General features: G+C 55.4%; 1 protein-coding gene across 3 annotated transcripts; it reads right to left on the minus strand.

Annotated features, from left to right (window-relative positions):
- Positions 1–7918: 7918 nt before the first annotated feature.
- OS9 (OS9 endoplasmic reticulum lectin) lies at positions 7919–18559 on the minus strand. Of its 3 annotated transcripts, XM_034071515.1 has the most exons (14): positions 18410–18559; positions 16910–17077; positions 16410–16473; positions 15792–15868; positions 15131–15229; positions 14281–14482; positions 13236–13294; positions 12302–12344; positions 12121–12209; positions 11261–11452; positions 9804–9972; positions 9537–9643; positions 7997–8124; positions 7919–7934 (listed from the first exon to the last, which is right to left on the minus strand). In XM_034071515.1, the coding sequence occupies exons 1-13, from the start codon at positions 18539–18541 to the stop codon at positions 8011–8013; spliced, it is 1515 nt and encodes a 504-aa protein (XP_033927406.1). In that variant the 5' UTR covers positions 18542–18559; the 3' UTR covers positions 7919–7934; positions 7997–8010. The 3 variants fall into 3 exon arrangements, with proteins under 3 accessions (XP_033927406.1, XP_033927405.1, XP_033927407.1); XM_034071514.1 differs by lacking the exon at positions 7919–7934 and having other exon boundaries at positions 7948–8124; XM_034071516.1 differs by lacking the exons at positions 7919–7934; positions 18410–18559 and having other exon boundaries at positions 7948–8124; positions 16410–16483; positions 16910–17015.
- Between the last annotated feature and the right edge of the window lie 483 nt (positions 18560–19042).

Below are 19042 nucleotides of genomic sequence, written 5' to 3' on the forward strand. Positions count from 1 at the left end.
ATCCTATAGTATATACGATAATATTATATATATTATATCCTATAGTATATACTATAATATTATGTATATTATATCCTATAGTATATACTATAATATTATATGCATTATATACTATAGTATATACTATAATATTATATACATTATATACTATAGTATATACTATAATATTATATATATTATATCCTATAGTATATACTATAATATTATATGCATTATATACTATAGTATATACTATATTATATACATTATATAATATAGTATATACTATAATATTATGTATATTATATACTATAGTATATACTATAATATTATATACATTATATACTATAGTATATACTATAATATTATATACATTATATACAATAGTATATCCTATAATATTATGTATATTATATACTACAGTATATACTATAATGTTATATCTATTATATACTATAGTATACACTATAATATCATATCTATTATATACTATAGTATACACTATAATATCATATCTATTATATACTACAGTTCCACCTCCACTCTAAACTTCCACCATTAGTATCTAAATCCTCATCTATAACATCACATACATCAAACATCATTGACAGTTACTGGTTCTAACTCCACTTGTTCCAGTTAATCCTTCTCAAGGTGTTCTCATTTCAACCCAACACCAGGTTGGAAGTTCCTCTGGACCAGAACACCCAGTTTGGTTGTTTCCTGACACAGTTCACATTGGGTTTGATTGTACATGCAACTGTCTTTGTTCCTGTGCATTCATCAACAGTGTGATATACCCAGTGTGATATACCCAGTGTGATACACCCAGTGAGATACACCCAGTGTGATACACCCAGTGTGATACACCCAGTGTGATACACCCAGTGTGATATACCCAGTGTGATACACCCAGTGTGATACACCCAGTGTGATACATTCAGTGTGATACACCCAGTGTGATACATTCAGTGTGATACACCCAGTGTGATACACCCAGTGTGATATACCCAGTGTGATACACCCAGTGTGATACACCCAGTGTGATACACCCACTGTGATACACCCAGTGTGATACACCCAGTGTGATACACCCAGTGTGATGTACCCAGTGTGATACACCCAGTGTGATACACCCAGTGTGATACACCCAGTGTGATATACCCAGTGTGATGTACCCAGTGTGATACATCCAGTGTGATACACCCAGTGTGATACACCCAGTGTGATACACCCAGTGTGATATACCCAGTGTGATACATCCAGTGTGATACACCCAGTGTGATACACCCAGTGTGATACACCCACTGTGATACACCCAGTGTGATACACCCAGTGTGATACACCCACTGTGATACACCCAGTGTGATACACCCAGTGTGATATACCCAGTGTGATACACCCAGTGTGATATACCCAGTGAGATACACCCAGTGTGATATACCCAGTGTGATACACCCACTGTGATACACCCAGTGTGATACACCCAGTGTGATATACCCAGTGTGATACACCCAGTGTGATACACCCACTGTGATACACCCAGTGTGATACACCCAGTGTGATACACCCACTGTGATACACCCAGTGTGATATACCCAGTGTGATATACCCAGTGTGATACACCCAGTGTGATACACCCACTGTGATACACCCAGTGTGATACACCCAGTGTGATACACCCAGTGTGATACACCCACTGTGATACACCCAGTGTGATATACCCAGTGTGATATACCCAGTGTGATACACCCAGTGTGATACACCCACTGTGATACACCCAGTGTGATATACCCAGTGTGATACACCCAGTGTGATACACCCAGTGTGATACACCCACTGTGATACACCCAGTGTGATATACCCAGTGTGATATACCCAGTGTGATACACCCAGTGTGATACACCCACTGTGATACACCCAGTGTGATACACCCAGTGTGATACATCCACTGTGATACACCCAGTGTGATACACCCAGTGTGATACACCCAGTGTGATACATCCACTGTGATACACCCAGTGTGATACACCCAGTGTGATACACCCAGTGTGATACACCCAGTGTGATACATCCAGTGTGATACACCCAGTGTGATACACCCAATGTGATGTACCAGGGTTTAGAGCTCATCCTCCCTCATCCGGTTGTGGTAACACATTCACTACAGTTGTTGGGAATGTCTGTAGAAGCTACAGCATTTGCCATATGGTTCCTATCAGAACCAACACCAAAGAGCTCCGGTCAGGATCACAGTGCTCAGCACTCACAGCCCCAGGGGTACAGCCCATTGGAGCTGTAGCATCGATCCCCTCTCTGGTAGGTTAAAGGTGTATTCCCTATTACAGCAATAGGATCTGACCCACAACAACAGTTCCAGGAGGTGGTGATTTCACACCCAATGCAAAAGAACTGTCACTGATTCCTCAACAGTTGTTGTTGTTCTCCCCTATGGGTACCAATAAACTCAAGCAACACTTGGGTCTAACACACACGTTGCAGTGTTTGCATATAGGACATGGATGGGACTGACCTTATCCTATGGGTTCCTAAAAGAAGAACAAGAAATGGTCGCTCCCAATGAGGGGATAAACTCTCTTCTTTGCAGCTTTTATGTCATTCTAGTCCTAATCCATTCACTGGAGCTGCCCCATAGCACTCCGCATAGGGCAGTCTCACTCCCAGGCTCCAGACCCCCCATAGCACACACATGGATCCGGTCCCATAGAAGAGCCTCCTCCACCATCCCCATGTATCCAACAACCCCTCAGTCCTGTCAGCATCACTGCTTCCGATTGTTTGGATGCCATGTCACCCATCCCATGCTCACACAGGAGGTGCTCTTCCTGATGTTAACGTGGAACCTCCTGTGCTCCAGTTTACACCCATTGCCCCTTGTCCTGTCACGGGGTATCACTGGGAACAGCCTCGCTCCATCATCCTGACACCCACACCCTTTACAACACTGATGAGGTCCCTCCTCAGTGTCCTCGCCTCCAAGCTATAGAGGCCCATTTCCCTCAGCCTCTCCTCATAAGGGAGGTGTTCCACTCCCTCCATCATCTTTGTGGCTCTGCACTGGACTCTTTCAAGCAATTCCCTGTCCTTGAACTGAGGGGCCCAGAACTGGACGCAATATTCCAGATGCGGCCTCACCAAGGCAGAGTAGAGGGGGAGGAGAACCTCTCTTGCCCTACTAACCACAGCCTTTCTAATGCATCCTAGGATGCCATTGGCCTTCTTGGCCACAAGGGCACATTGCTGGCTCATGGTCATCCTCCTGTCCACCAGGACCCCCAGATCCCTTTCCCCTTCACTCCTTTCCAGCAGGTCACCCCCCAACCTGTACTGGTACATGGGGTTGTTCTGCCCCACATGCAACACTCAATTCAACCCTCATTGAATGTCATCAGTGTCTCCCTGCCCAACCCTGTCCGGGTGTCGTTGAATGGCAACAGCCTCTGGTGTGTCAACCAGTGCTCCCAGTTCAGTGTCACCACTGAGGGTACACTCGGTTCCCTCATCCAGCACTGGTCCCAGCACCGACCCCTGAGGGACTCCACTGGTCACAGACCTCTAGCTAGATTCTGCCCCATTGACCACAACTCTCTGCCTTCTTCCTTTCAACCAGTTCTTGATCCACCTCACTACCTGATCGTCAAGCCCACACTTCCTTAGCTTCTCTATGAGGATGCTGTGGGAGACAGTATCAAATGCCTTACTGGGATCAAGAAGAACCACATCTACTGCTCTGCCATCATTCCTCCACCTAGTTACTTCCTCATAGAAGGCTATAAGGTTGGTCAAACATGACTTCCCCCTCATAAAACCATGTTGGCTGTTCTGAATGACCCCCTCATCCTTGATATGCCTAGAGATGGAGTCAAGAATAAGTTGTTCTGTCACCTGTCCAGGACAGAGGTAAGGCTGACAGGTCCCGGGTCCTCCTTCTTGCCCTTCCTATAGACTGGTGTGACATTTGCCATCCTCCAATCCTCAGGCACCTCTCCTGTTTCCCATGACTTACCAAAGATGATGGAGAGTGGCCTAGCAATGACCTCCCCCAGCTCCTATGGGTTCATTCCATCCCATTGATTTATAGTGTCCAGATTGCATAGCTGATCCCTAACCCAATCCTCATCTACCAAAGCAAACTCCTTTGTCCTCACTCCTTCTGGGGCTACAGGAATCTGGGGCTATAGGGATATGGGGCTATAGGGATATGGGGCTATAGGGATCTGGGGCTATAGGGATATGGGGCTATAGGGATATGGGGCTATAGGGATATGGGGCTATAGGGATATGGGGCTATAGGGATATGGGGCTATAGGGATATGGGTCTGCAGAATAAAGACAGAGGCAAAGGAAGCATCCAGCACTATCCTCTGTCTCCAGGGCACCCACCTCCTTTAGTACTGGGCCTATATTGCCTCTTAGGTTAGTTCTATTTGCTATGTATTGAGTAAGCTCTTCCTATTGTCCTTAATCCCACTTGCAAGACTAAGTCCCAAGGAGGCCTTAGTGTCCTAATCACCTCCCTACATCCCCTAACATTGTCCTATATCCCTCCCTCCTTCCATAACCCATAGATCCTCCTTTTAGACTTGAGTTTACCCATTAGTTCCTTGTCTAACCTAATGGTGTCCTAGACCCTTATTGATTCCCTACCCATTGGGATGCTCTGATGCTAAGCTTGGATCAAGTGGTCCTTAAACCCTGACCAACTATGAGCCCCTTTACCACCTATGGTACAATGGGACTTCCCTTAGCAGTTGATTGTACAGGTCAATGTTGGCCCTTTGGACACCCAGAACTGGCCTTACTGGTGTCCTATTATCCCATATAGGATCCTAAACTCCATCATCCCATGGTCACTACAGCCAAGGCTGCCATTGACCATCACACCCCAACCAGACCCTCCTTGTTGGGTTGTTCATCATCTGCATTGACCATCACACCTCAACCAGACCCTCCTTGTTGGTGGGTACAGGTCCTGGTTGGGTTGTTGTTCACCATCTGCATTGACCATCACACCTCAACCAGACCCTCCTTGTTGGGTTGTTCACCATCTGCAATGACCATCACACCCCAACCAGACCCTCCTTGTTGGTGGGTACAGGTCCTGGTTGGGTTGTTCACCATCTGTATTGACCATCACACCCCAACCAGACCCTCCTTGTTGGTGGGTACAGGTCCTGGTTGGGTTGTTCACCATCTGTATTAAGGAGCTACAGTCAATGCACTGGAGGAACCACCTACACTGTGACTGTGATTTAGTGGCTGTATGAGTCCTCCAGCCGATACTGGGGTAGTTACAACCCCCATGAGGACTAAGGGTTGTAGAATAGACCCATAGAATATCCCCTATGGGGCTCCCCATTATCCCCTATAGGGGTCCCCATTATCCCCTATGGGGTCCCCGTTACCCCCTATGGGCTCCCCATTATCCCCTATAGGGGTCCCCATTATTCCCTATGGGCTCCCCGTTATCCCCTATGGGCTCCCCATTATCCCCTATAGGGGTCCCTGTTATCCCCTATGGGGCTCCCCATTATCCCCTATAGGGGTCCCTGTTATCCCCTATAGGGGTCCCCGTTATCCCCTATGGGGTCCCCGTTACCCCCTATGGGCTCCCCGTTATCCCCTATAGGGCTCCCCATTATCCCCTATGGGGCTCCCCGTTATCCCCTATGGGAGTCCCCGTTATCCCCTATGGGCTCCCCGTTATCCCCTATGGGGCTCCCCATTATCCCCTATGGGGTCCCCGTTATCCCCTATGGGCTCCCTGTTATCCCCTATGGGGTCCCCGTTATCCCCTATAGGGCTCCCCATTATCCCCTATGGGGCTCCCCGTTATCCCCTATGGGAGTCCCCGTTATCCCCTATGGGCTCCCCGTTATCCCCTATGGGCTCCCCATTATTCCCTATGGGGTCCCCGTTATCCCCTATGGGGTCCCCGTTATCCCCAATGGGCTCCCTGTTATCCCCTATAGGGGTCCCCGTTATCCCCTATGGGCTCCCCATTATCCCCTATGGGGTCCCCGTTATCCCCTATGGGGTCCCCGTTATCCCCAATGGGCTCCCTGTTATCCCCTATAGGGGTCCCCGTTATCCCCTATGGGCTCCCCATTATCCCCTATGGGGTCCCCGTTATCCCCTATGGGGTCCCAATTATCCCATATGGGCTCCCCGTTATCCCCTATGGGCTCCCCGTTATCCCCTATGGGGTCCCCATTATCCCCTATAGGGCTCCCCGTTATCCCCTATGGGCTCCCTGTTATCCCCTATGGGGTACCCGTTATCCCCTATAGGGCTCCCCATTATCCCCTACGGGGGTCCCCGTTATCCCCTATGGGCTCCCCATTATTCCCTATGGGGTCCCCGTTATCCCCTATAGGGGTCCCCATTATCCCCTATGGTGGTCCCCATTACCCCCTATGGGGGACCCCGTTATCCCCTATGGGGTCCCCGTTATCCCCTATGGGCTCCCCGTTATCCCCTATGGGGTCCCCGTTATCCCCTATAGGGCTCCCCATTATCCCCTATGGGTGTCCCGCTGGCTCAGCTGCGTCCCCCCATTGCCCCGCCCCCCTCGCTCCCATTGGCCAGCAGCAGACCAGGCCCCGCCCCCCTTGATGCTGATTGGCTGCGGCGAGAACACAACACGGGGGGGGGGGGGATGGGACACCCCATTTATTAGCATATGGGGGGGGTCAAAGGGCTCCAATGGCAAAGGGGGACCCCAAACCCCAGCCCCACATCATAGACACCCCCCAAGTACTCTATGGGTCACATCTATGGGGCAGCCCCATAGCGGAGCACTGATGGGTCACAGCTATGGGGCAGCCCCATAGCACAGCACTGATGGGTCACAGCTATGGGGCAGCCCCATAGCACAGCACTGATGGGTCACATCTATAGGGCAGCCCCATAGCGGAGCACTGATGGGTCCCATCTATGGGGCAGCCCCATAGCAAAGCACTGATGGGTCCCATCTATGGGGCAGCCCCATAGCGGAGCACTGATGGGTCACAGCTATGGGGCAGCCCCATAGCACAGCACTGATGGGTCACATCTATGGGGCAGCCCCATAGCAGAGCACTGATGGGTCACATCTATGGGGCAGCCCCATAGCACAGCACTGATGGGTCACAGCTATGGGGCAGCCCCATAGCACAGCACTGATGGGTCACAGCTATGGGGCAGCCCCATAGCACAGCACTGATGGGTCGCAGCTATGGGGCAGCCCCATAGCACAGCACTGATGGGTCGCAGCTATGGGGCAGCCCCATAGCACAGCACTGATGGGTCCCATGTATGGGGCAGCCCCATAGCGGAGCACTGATGGGTCCCATCTATAGGGCAGCCCCATAGCACAGCACTGATGGGTCACAGCTATGGGGCAGCCCCATAGCAGAGCACTGATGGGTCCCATCTATAGGGCAGCCCCATAGCACAGCACTGATGGGTGGCAGCTATGGGGCAGCCCCATAGCACAGCACTGATGGGTCACAGCTATGGGGCAGCCCCATAGGAGAGCACTGATGGGTCACAGCTATGGGGCAGCCCCATAGGAGAGCACTGATGGGTCACAGCTATGGGGCAGCCCCATAGCACAGCACTTATGGGTCGCAGCTATGGGGCAGCCCCATAGCACAGCACTGATAGGTGGCAGTTATGGGGCAGCCCCATAGCAGAGCACTGATGGGTCACAGCTATGGGGCAGCCCCATAGCAGAGCACTGATGGGTCACAGCTATGGGGCAGCCCCAAAGCAGAGCACTGATGGGTCACAGCTATGGGGCAGCCCCATAGCAGAGCACTGATGGGTCACATCTATGGGGCAGCCCCATAGCACAGCACTGATGGGTCACAGCTATAGGGCAGCCCCATAGCAGAGCACTGATGGGTCACGGCTATGGGGCAGCCCCATAGCACAACACTGATGGGTCACAGCTATGGGGCTGCCCCATAGCAGAGCATTTAAGGGTCACAGCTATGGGGCAGCCCCATAGCACTTATGGGTCGGGGGTCAAAGGTCAGGGTCCTCGGGGTCCATGGGGGGGGGAGGCCACACGAAGCGATAATTGTCCTGTAGGGTCCGGAGCCGACGACGCTCGAGGTGAACCTCGGGGGGGGCCCTGAGCTGGGGGGAGATGTGGGTCAGCTATGGGGCAGCTATGGGGCAGTTATGGGTCAGTTATGGGTCAGTTATGGGGATGCTATGGGGCAGCTATGGGGCAGCTATGGGGCAGTTATGGGGATGCTATGGGGCAGCTATGGGGCAGTTATGGGTCAGCTATGGGGCAGCTATGGGTCAGCTATGGGGCAGCTATGGGGCTGCTATGGGGCAGCTATGGGGCAGCTATGGGGCAGCTATGGGGCAGCTATGGGGATGCTATGGGTCAGCTATGGGGCAGCTGTGGGGCAGCTATGGGGCAGCTATGGGGCAGCTATGGGGCAGCTATGGGGCAGCTTTGGGGCAGCAATGGGGCAGCTATGGGTCAGCTATGGGGCAGCTATGGGGCTCCTATGGGGCAGCTATGGGGATGCTATGGGGCAGCTATGGGGATGCTATGGGTCAGCTATGGGGCAGCTGTGGGGCAGCTATGGGGCAGCTATGGGGCAGCTATGGGGCAGCTATGGGGCAGCTTTGGGGCAGCAATGGGGCAGCTATGGGTCAGCTATGGGGCAGCTATGGGGCTCCTATGGGGCAGCTATGGGGATGCTATGGGGCAGCTATGGGGCAGCTATGGGGCTGCTATGGGGATGCTATGGGGCTGCTATGGGGCAGCTATGGGGCTGCTACGGGGCTGCTATGGGGCAGCTATGGGGCAGCAATGGGGCAGCTATGGGGCAGCTATGGGGCTGCTATGGGGCAGCTATGGGGCTCCTATGGGGCAGCTATGGGGCTGCTATGGGGCAGCTATGGGGCAGCTATGGGGCAGCTATGGGGCAGCTATGGGGCAGCTATGGGGCAGCTTTGGGGCAGCAATGGGGCAGCTATGGGTCAGCTATGGGGCAGCTATGGGGCTCCTATGGGGCAGCTATGGGGATGCTATGGGGCAGCTATGGGGATGCTATGGGTCAGCTATGGGGCAGCTGTGGGGCAGCTATGGGGCAGCTATGGGGCAGCTATGGGGCAGCTTTGGGGCAGCAATGGGGCAGCTATGGGTCAGCTATGGGGCAGCTATGGGGCTCCTATGGGGCAGCTATGGGGATGCTATGGGGCAGCTATGGGGCAGCTATGGGGCTGCTATGGGGATGCTATGGGGCTGCTATGGGGCAGCTATGGGGCAGCTTGGGGCTGCTATGGGGCTGCTATGGGGCAGCTATGGGGCTGCTACGGGGCTGCTATGGGGCAGCTATGGGGCAGCAATGGGGCAGCTATGGGGCAGCTATGGGGCTGCTATGGGGCAGCTATGGGGCTCCTATGGGGCAGCTATGGGGCTGCTATGGGGCAGCTATGGGGCAGCTATGGGGCAGCTATGGGGCAGCTATGGGGCAGCTATGGGGCAGCTATGGGGCAGTTATGGGTCAGTTATGGGTCACACTGACCAGCACATTAATGAAGATCTCCTTGAGGTTCTTGGTGTCCTCCTCCGACAGCCACTGACCTTCGGCCTCATCCCCCCCCGAGGTCATCACATTGATGTCTATGGGGCCTGGGAGGATGAGGAGGGGGAGGAAGAGGGTAAAGGTTAAAGGTCATGGATGAGGATGAAGGTTAAAGGTCATGGATGAGGATGAAGGTTAAAGGTCATGGAGGAGGATGAGGATGATGGAGGATGAAGGTTAAAGGTCATGGATGAGGATGCTCTGTACCTTCCTCCCTCTGGGTCAGCTCCTGCCCCACAGATCTGCTCTTCCTCCCCTCACCCTCCTCCTCCTCCTCCTCCTCCCTATGGAGTCTCTGCATGAGTCGGGTGAGGCCGAAGGCTCCGGAGGGGTCGAACTCTCCCTTCATCCCCTTGCTCTGCAGCTCCTGCTCCACCTGTGGGTGATGGGGCACGTGGGGGTCAGGACCCAGATGTGTGGGTCCAGCCCCATATATGTGTGTCCAGCCCCACATGTGTGGGTCCAGCCCCATATCTGTGGGTCCAGCCCCATATGTGTGGGTCCAGCCCCATATCTGTGGGTCCAGCCCCATATGTGTGGGTCCCAGCCCCACATTGGGGGTCCCAGCCCCACACGTGTGGGTCCAGCCCCATATGTGTGGGTCCAGCCCCATATATGTGGGTCCAGCCCCATATGTGTGGGTCCAGCCCCATATGTGTGGGTCCAGCCCCATATATGTGGGTCCAGCCCCACATGTGTGTGTCCCAGCCCCATATGTGTGGGTCCAGCCCCATATCTGTGGGTCCAGCCCCATATGTGTGGGTCCAGCCCCATATCTGTGGGTCCAGCCCCATATGTGTGGGTCCCAGCCCCATATCTGTGTGTCCAGCCCCACATGTGTGTGTCCCAGCCCCATATGTGTGGGTCCAGCCCCATATGTGTAGGTCCAGCCCCATATATGTGGGTCCAGCCCCATATGTGTGGGTCCAGCCCCACATGTGTGGGTCCCAGCCCCATATATGTGGGTCCAGCCCCATATCTGTGGGTCCAGCCCCATATGTGTGGGTCCCAGCCCCATATATGTGGGTCCAGCCCCATATCTGTGGGTCCAGCCCCATATGTGTGTGTCCCAGCCCCATATCTGTGGGTCCAGCCCCATATGTGTGTGTCCAGCCCCATATGTGTGTGTCCAGCCCCATATCTGTGGGTCCAGCCCCATATGTGTGGGTCCAGCCCCATATATGTGTGTCCAGCCCCATATGTGTGTGTCCAGCCCCATATCTGTGGGTCCCAGCCCCATATCTGTGGGTCCAGCCCCATATCTGTGGGTCCAGCCCCATATATGTGTGTCCAGCCCCATATGTGTGTGTCCAGCCCCATATATGTGGGTCCCAGCCCCATATCTGTGGGTCCCAGCCCCATATCTGTGGGTCCATCCCCATATGTGTGGGTCCAGCCCCATATGTGTGTGTCCAGCCCCATATGTGTGGGTCCAGCCCCATATGTGTGTGTCCAGCCCCATATGTGTGGGTCCAGCCCCATATGTGTGTGTCCAGCCCCATATCTGTGGGTCCCAGCCCCATATGTGTGGGTCCAGCCCCATATGTGTGGGTCCAGCCCCATATGTGTGTGTCCAGCCCCATATCTGTGGGTCCCAGCCCCATATGTGTGGGTCCAGCCCCATATATGTGTGTCCAGCCCCATATCTGTGGGTCCAGCCCCACCTCATTGATGATGCTGTCAAACTCCTTCTCCATCTGAGTCTTCACCTCCTCCTTGAGCTCTCCCATTGGTTCCTCTTCATCCTCATCCTCCTCTTCCTCCTCTGCCCCCTCCTTGTGCCCCATAGAGGGGTCACTATGGGGCAGGGGAGGTGAGGCCGCGGCCTCCTCATCCTCACTCACCTGCGGCTTGGCCTGGATGGGGTCCCATAGACATCAATGGGATGGGGGCTATGGGGCAGCCCCCCATAGGATGGGTGCTATGGGGCAGCCCCCATTGGATGGGTGCTATGGGGCAGGCCCCATAGGATAGGATCTATGGGGCAGCCCCCATGGGATGGGTTCTATGGGGCAGCCCCATAGACACCAATGGGATGGGTGCTATGGGGCAGCTCCCCATAGGATGGGTTCTATGGGGCAGATCCCTATGGACACCCCATAGGATGGGTGCTATGGGGCAGCTCCCCATAGACACCAATGGGATGGATGCTATGGGGCAGCTCCCCATAGACACCAATGGGATGGGATCTATGGGGCAGCCCCATAGACACCAATGGGATGGGTGCTATGGGGCAGCTCCCCATAGACACCAATGGGATGGGTGCTATGGGGCAGCCCCCCATAGACACCAATGGGATGGGTGCTATGGGGCAGCCCCCCATAGACACCAATGGGATGGGTGCTATGGGGCAGCCCCCCATAGACACCAATGGGATGGGTGCTATGGGGCAGCCCCCCATAGGATGGGATCTATGGGGCAGCCCCCCATAGGATGGGATCTATGGGGCAGCCCCACATGAGATGGGATCTATGGGGCAGCCCCCATGGGATGGGATCTATGGGGCAGCCCCATAGCCACTCACCCTCCTTGGGCTGCCCTTGAGCTCCTCCATGAACTGCAGGAGGTCCTGGAGGCTCCGGATGACCTTGAACTGGATCCTCCTGTTGGGATCTATGGGGCAGAGCTCAGGACATGTGGGGCGGGGGGGGGGGGGTGTGGGGGGTGTGGGGGGTGTGGGGGGTGTGGGGCACAATGGGACTCACCAGTAACGCGGGGACTGGTGGGCACTGGGGATGGGTCCTGAGCCTGCAGAGGGAGAGGGAGATGGGGCAGGATCTATGGGGCAGGATCCATGGGGCAGGAACCCATCTATGGAGCAGGAACCCATCTATGGAGCAGGAACCCATCTATGGAGCAGGAACCCATCTATGGGGCAGGAACCCATTTATGGGGCAGGGACCCATCTATGGGGCAGGGACCCATCTATGGGGCAGGATCCATGGGGCAGGAACCCATCTATGGGGCAGGATCCATGGGGCAGGAACCCATCTATGGAGCAGGAACCCATCTATGGGGCAGGAACCCATTTATGGGGCAGGAACACATCTATGGGGCAGGATCTATGGGGCAGGATCCATGGGGCAGGAACCCATCTATGGAGCAGGAACCCATCTATGGGGCAGGAACCCATTTATGGGGCAGGGACCCATCTATGGGGCAGGATCCATGGGGCAGGAACCCATCTATGGGGCAGGATCTATGGGGCAGGGACCCATCTATGGGGCAGGAACCCATCTATGGGGCAGGATCCATGGGGCAGGGACCCATCTATGGGGCAGGATCCATGGGGCAGGGACCCATCTATGGGGCAGGAACCCATCTATGGGGCAGGAACCCATCTATGGGGCAGGATCCATGGGGCAGGAACCCATCTATGGGGCAGGATCTATGGGGCAGGAACCCATCTATGGGGCTGGAACCCATCTATGGGGCAGGAACCCATCTATGGGGCAGGATCTATGGGGCAGGAACTATGGGGCAAGAACCCATCTATGGGGCAGGATCTATGGGGCAGGAACCCATCTATGGGGCAGGATCCATGGGGCAGGATCTATGGGGCAGGATCCATGGGGCAGGATCTATGGGGCAGGAACCCATCTATGGGGCAGGATCTATGGGGCAGCCCCACATACTCACCCTGGTCCTGTCCTCGTTGCCCCCATCCTTGTCCTGGTCTCCTTCATCCCTTGGCTTTGCTGATGGGGAGGAAGAGGAGGGACATGGACCAGAGCATCCAATGGGGCTCAACCATCCCTATGTGTCCCATCCTGCCCCCAATGTGTGGGGCAGCCCCACATCACCCTATGGGTCCCATCCTGCACCCAACTTATGGGGCAGCCCCACATCACCCTATGGGTCCCATCCTGCACCCAACTTGTGGGGCAGCCCCACATCACCCTATGGGTCCCATCCTGCACCCAACTTATGGGGCAGCCCCACATCACCCTATGGGTCCCATCCTGCACCCAACTTATGGGGCAGCCCCACATCACCCTATGGGTCCCATCCTGCACCCAACTTATGGGGCAGCCCCACATGAGCCCTATGGGTCCCATCCTGCCCCCAATGTGTGGGGCAGCCCCACATCACCCTATGGGTCCCATCCTGCACCCAATGTGTGGGTCAGCCCCACATCACCCTATGGGTCCCATCCTGCACCCAACTTATGGGGCAGCCCCACATAACCCTATGGGTCCCATCCTGCCCCCAGTGTGTGGGGCAGCCCCACATCCCCCTATGGGTCCCATCCTGCCCCCAATGTGTGGGGCAGCCCCACATCACCCTATGGGTCCCATCCTGCCCCCAATGTGTGGGTCAGCCCCACATCACCCTATGGGTCCCATCCTGCACCCAGTGTGTGGGGCAGCCCCACATCACCCTATGGGTCCCATCCTGCCCCCAACGTGTGGGGCAGCCCCACATCACCCTATGGGTCCCATCCTGCACCCAATGTGTGGGGCAGCCCCACATCACCCTATGGGTCCCATCCTGCACCCAGTGTGTGGGGCAGCCCCACATCACCCTATGGGTCCCATCCTGCCCCCAATGTGTGGGGCAGCCCCACATCACCCTATGGGTCCCATCCTGCACCCAATGTGTGGGGCAGCCCCACATCACCCTATGGGTCCCATCCTGCACCCAATGTGTGGGGCAGCCCCATATGACCCTATGGGTCACTCACATCTCTGGGTCTCCATGTACTGGGTGTAATGTGTGGGGCTGAGGGCCGGATGGCAGCGGATGTGCTGTGGGTCAGGGCTATGGGGCGGGCGCAGGGACGGGTGTTGGCACAGCCGCGATGTCAGCACAGTCAGGATGTAGGTGCAGGTGTTGGGTTCGTCCACGCGGGACAGGCGGTCAGGGGAACCCTCATCACACAGGAACTGGGGGGGTGTTGGCAACACCATAACCATCAACAGCATCAGCATCACCATAGCAACCATCATAACAACCATCATCATCATCACAACCATCACCCCATAGCCACCATCACCATCATGACAATCATCACCCCCGTCACCACCATCATCATCATCATCACCATTACCACCATTATCATCACCATCATCACCCACATCATCATCACCATAACAACCATTATCATCACAACCATCATCACCATCATCATCATCACCACCATAACCATCATCAGCACTAGCACCACCATCACCCTGCTCATCACTATCACCACCTCCATCATCACCATCATCACAACCATCACCCTCATTGTCATCACCACCATTACCACCATAGCCGTAACCACCATTACCACCATCACCATCACAACCATCACCCCTGTTATCAGCATCACCACCATGACCATAACCATCATCACCAGTAGCACCACCAACATCACAACCATAACCCCATTATCCTCACCACCATCACCCCCATCATCATCATCACTGTCACCACCACCATCATCACCACCACAACAATCACCCCCATTATCATCACCATTACCAGTATCACCATCACCACCAGTATCACCAGTATCACCAGTATCACCAGTACCCCTCCCCCATCCTCACCCTGACTTCCGCCTCTCTTGCCCTTCCGGTGACGTCACATTGGGTCCCATTGACATAGTTCTGACTGTGATACCTGCGGAGCCGGTTGTGCCTTAACACCTATTATGGGATGGAGACGGTGACCCACGTGACCCATATCCTGCCCCACGTGACCCATATCCTGCCCCACGTGACCCATATCCTGCCCCACGTGACCCATATCCTGCCCCACGTGACCCACATCCTGCCCCACGTGACCCATATCCTGCCCCACGTGACCCATATCCTGCCCCACGTGACCCATATCCTGCCCCACGTGACCCACATCCTGCCCCACGTGACCCATATCCTGCGTCACGTGACCCATATCCTGCCCCACATGACCCATATCCTGCCCCACGTGACCCATATCCTGCCCCACGTGACCCACATCCTGCCCCACGTGACCCATATCCTGCCCCACGTGACCCACATCCTGCCCCACGTGACCCATATCCAGCCCCACGTGACCCATATCCAGCCCCACATGACCCATATCCTGCCCACGTGACCCATATCCTGCCCCACGTGACCCATATCCTGCCCCACGTGACCCACATCCTGCCCCACGTGACCCATATCCTGCCCCACGTGACCCATATCCTGCCCCACGTGACCCACATCCTGCCCCACGTGATCCAACCTTTGCTGTTTCATTGTCCCAATCAAAGGCCGAATGGTAATAACCGAGATATAGGATGTCACCTTTGACCTCTGACCCTATAGGGTGAAACCAGTAAGGAACTGACCCCCCCATCCCCCACCCCCCATCCCCCATTCCCATTCCCATTCCCATCCCCCATTCCCATTCCCATCCCCCATTCCCATTCCCATTCCCATTCCCATCCCCCATTCCCATCCCCCATTCCCATTCCCATTCCCATCCCCCATTCCCATCCCCCATTCCCATTCCCATCCCCCATTCCCATTCCCATTCCCATCCCCCATTCCCATTCCCATTCCCATTCCCATCCCCCATTCCCATCCCCCATTCCCATTCCCATTCCCATCCCCCATTCCCATCCCCATTCCCATTCCCATTCCCATTCCCATCCCCCATTCCCATCCCCCATTCCCATTCCCATCCCCCATTCCCATTCCCATTCCCATTCCCATTCCCATCCCCCATTCCCATCCCCATTCCCATTCCCATTCCCATTCCCATCCCCCATTCCCATTCCCATTCCCCATTCCCATTCCCATTCCCATCCCCCATTCCCATTCCCACCCCCCATTCCCATTCCCATTCCCATCCCATTACCCTCCATATGGAACTGTCGGATGTGTCTCCCATAGCAGAGCTCATACGTCCACCAGTCCTTGGCCTGGACCAAACTGGGATCAATGGGGGTCAGTGACCCACAACCTGCCCCACAACCTGCCCCACACATTGTGACCTACAACCTGCCCCACAACCTGCCCCACACTCTGTGCCCCACACTCTGCCCCACACTCTGTGCCCCACACTCTGCCCCACACTCTGTGCCCCACACTCTGCCCCACACTCTGCCCCACACTCTGCCCCACACTCTGCCCCACACTCTGCCCCACACTCTGTGCCCCACACTCTGTGCCCCACACTCTGCCCCACACTCTGTGCCCCACACTCTGTGCCCCACACTCTGTGCCCCACACTCTGCCCCACACTCTGCCCCACACTCTGTGCCCCACACTCTGCCCCACACTCTGTGCCCCACACTCTGTGCCCCACACTCTGTGCCCCACACTCTGCCCCACACTCTGCCCCACACCTGGACCCACCATCACCAGACAGGCTCCGGTTCCCATTGGCGCCAGCAGGTTGGTGATACTGGAGCCATTGACCTGAACTGGTTCCAGTTCCGGCTCCGTTACTGGTTTAACTGGGACATGACACTGGTAGCGCTGCTTGAACCGGGATGACACCAGCACCACTGACCCTGGGGGATGCTGGGGGGGGGATGGGGGTAATGGGGGCACTGGACACACACTATGGGACCACCAGTATAACCAGTACAACCAGTATCCCCATTACCCCATTACCCCCATTACCCCATTAAACCCCATTACCCCATTACCCCCAGTTACCCCAGTTACCCCATTAACCCCCAGTTACCCCAGTTACCCCAGTTACCCCATTAACCCCAGTTACCCCATTAACCCCAGTTACCCCAGTTACACCAGTTACCCCAGTTACCCCAGTTACCCCAGTTACCCCATTACCCCCAGTTACCCCAGTTACCCCATTACCCCCAGTTATCCCAGTTACCCCAGTTACCCCAGTTACCCCAGTTACCCCAGTTACCCCATTACCCCCAGTTACCCCAGTTACCCCAGTAACCCCAGTTACCCCAGTTACCCCAGTTACCCCAGTTACCCCCAGTTACCCCAGTTACCCCCAGTAACCCCAGTTACCCCAGTTACCCCAGTAACCCCAGTTACCCCATTACCCCAGTTACCCCAGTAACCCCAGTTACCCCAGTTACCCCAGTTACCCCAGTTACCCCAGTTACCCCAGTTACCCCAGTAACCCCAGTTACCCCATTACCCCCAGTTACCCCATTACCCCAGTTACCCCAGTTACCCCAGTTACCCCAGTTACCCCATTAACCCCAGTTACCCCATTAACCCCAGTTACCCCAGTTACCCCATTACCCCCAGTTATCCCAGTTACCCCAGTTATCCCAGTTACCCCAGTTACCCCAGTTACCCCATTAACCCCAGTTACCCCAGTTACCCCAGTTACCCCAGTTACCCCATTAACCCCATTAACCCCAGTTACCCCATTAACCCCATTAACCCCAGTTACCCCATTACCCCAGTTACCCCAGTTACCCCAGTTACCCCAGTTACCCCAGTTACCCCATTAAACCCCAGTTACCCCAGTTACCCCAGTTACCCCAGTTACCCCAGTTACCCCATTAACCCCCAGTTACCCCAGTTACCCCATTACCCCAGTTACCCCAGTTACCCCATTACCCCCCGTTACCCCAGTTACCCCAGTTACCCCAGTTACCCCATTAACCCCCATTATATCCCAGTTACCCCAGTTACCCCATTAACCCCAGTTACCCCAGTTACCCCATTAACCCCAGTTACCCCAGTTACCCCAGTTACCCCAGTTACCCCATTAACCCCATTAACCCCAGTTACCCCAGTTACCCCATTACCCCCAGTTACCCCAGTAACCCCAGTTACCCCAGTTACCCCATTAACCCCAGTTACCCCAGTATATCCCAGTTACCCCAGTTACCCCATTACCCCCCAGTATATCCCAGTTACCTCCCCCTCCATCACCGGCTCTCCCAGTATCTCCAGTCCATATTTGCTCTCCCCCATCTCCCATAGGTCCAGTGCCCCATGGCTGCCCCATAGCAATGGGGCCAGCGCCGACACCAGCACCAGCGCCGCCATCTTCGCTTAGCTCCGCCCCCTTTGTGACGTCCTGCGCTGTGATTGGTCAGCATCCTGCCCGTCAACGCGTCCCCGTCTCCTATTGGCTAACCCTAGAGGTGACGTCACGGAGCTGAGGTCGCTCCGCCCCCTTCCCCATAGCAGCCAATGGGGAGGCGGAGCGCGGTGACGTCATCGGGGGGGGGCTACGCGGCTCCCCATTGGCTGAGGGGGATGCAGGCGAAGCTCGAGCTCTGATTGGTCCAGAGCGTGCGGAGCATCCCTAAGGGGGGGGGGGGAGGGGGGAGCGTTTGTCACGTGACTAACGGAGCCGAGAGGAGGGGGCCCGGACCCGATCTAGGGTGAGACCCCCCCCCCATTGACCCCCATTGACCCCCATTGATCCCTATTGATCCCCATTGACCCCCATTGATCCCCATTGACCCCCCCCATTGACTCCCATTGACTCCCATTACCTCCCATTGCCCCCCCCATACCCCATATCCCATCCCCCCCATCCTA

Source organism: Melopsittacus undulatus, chromosome 21, assembly GCF_012275295.1.
Source record: "Melopsittacus undulatus isolate bMelUnd1 chromosome 21, bMelUnd1.mat.Z, whole genome shotgun sequence".
Taxonomy (NCBI): Eukaryota; Metazoa; Chordata; class Aves; order Psittaciformes; family Psittaculidae; genus Melopsittacus; species Melopsittacus undulatus.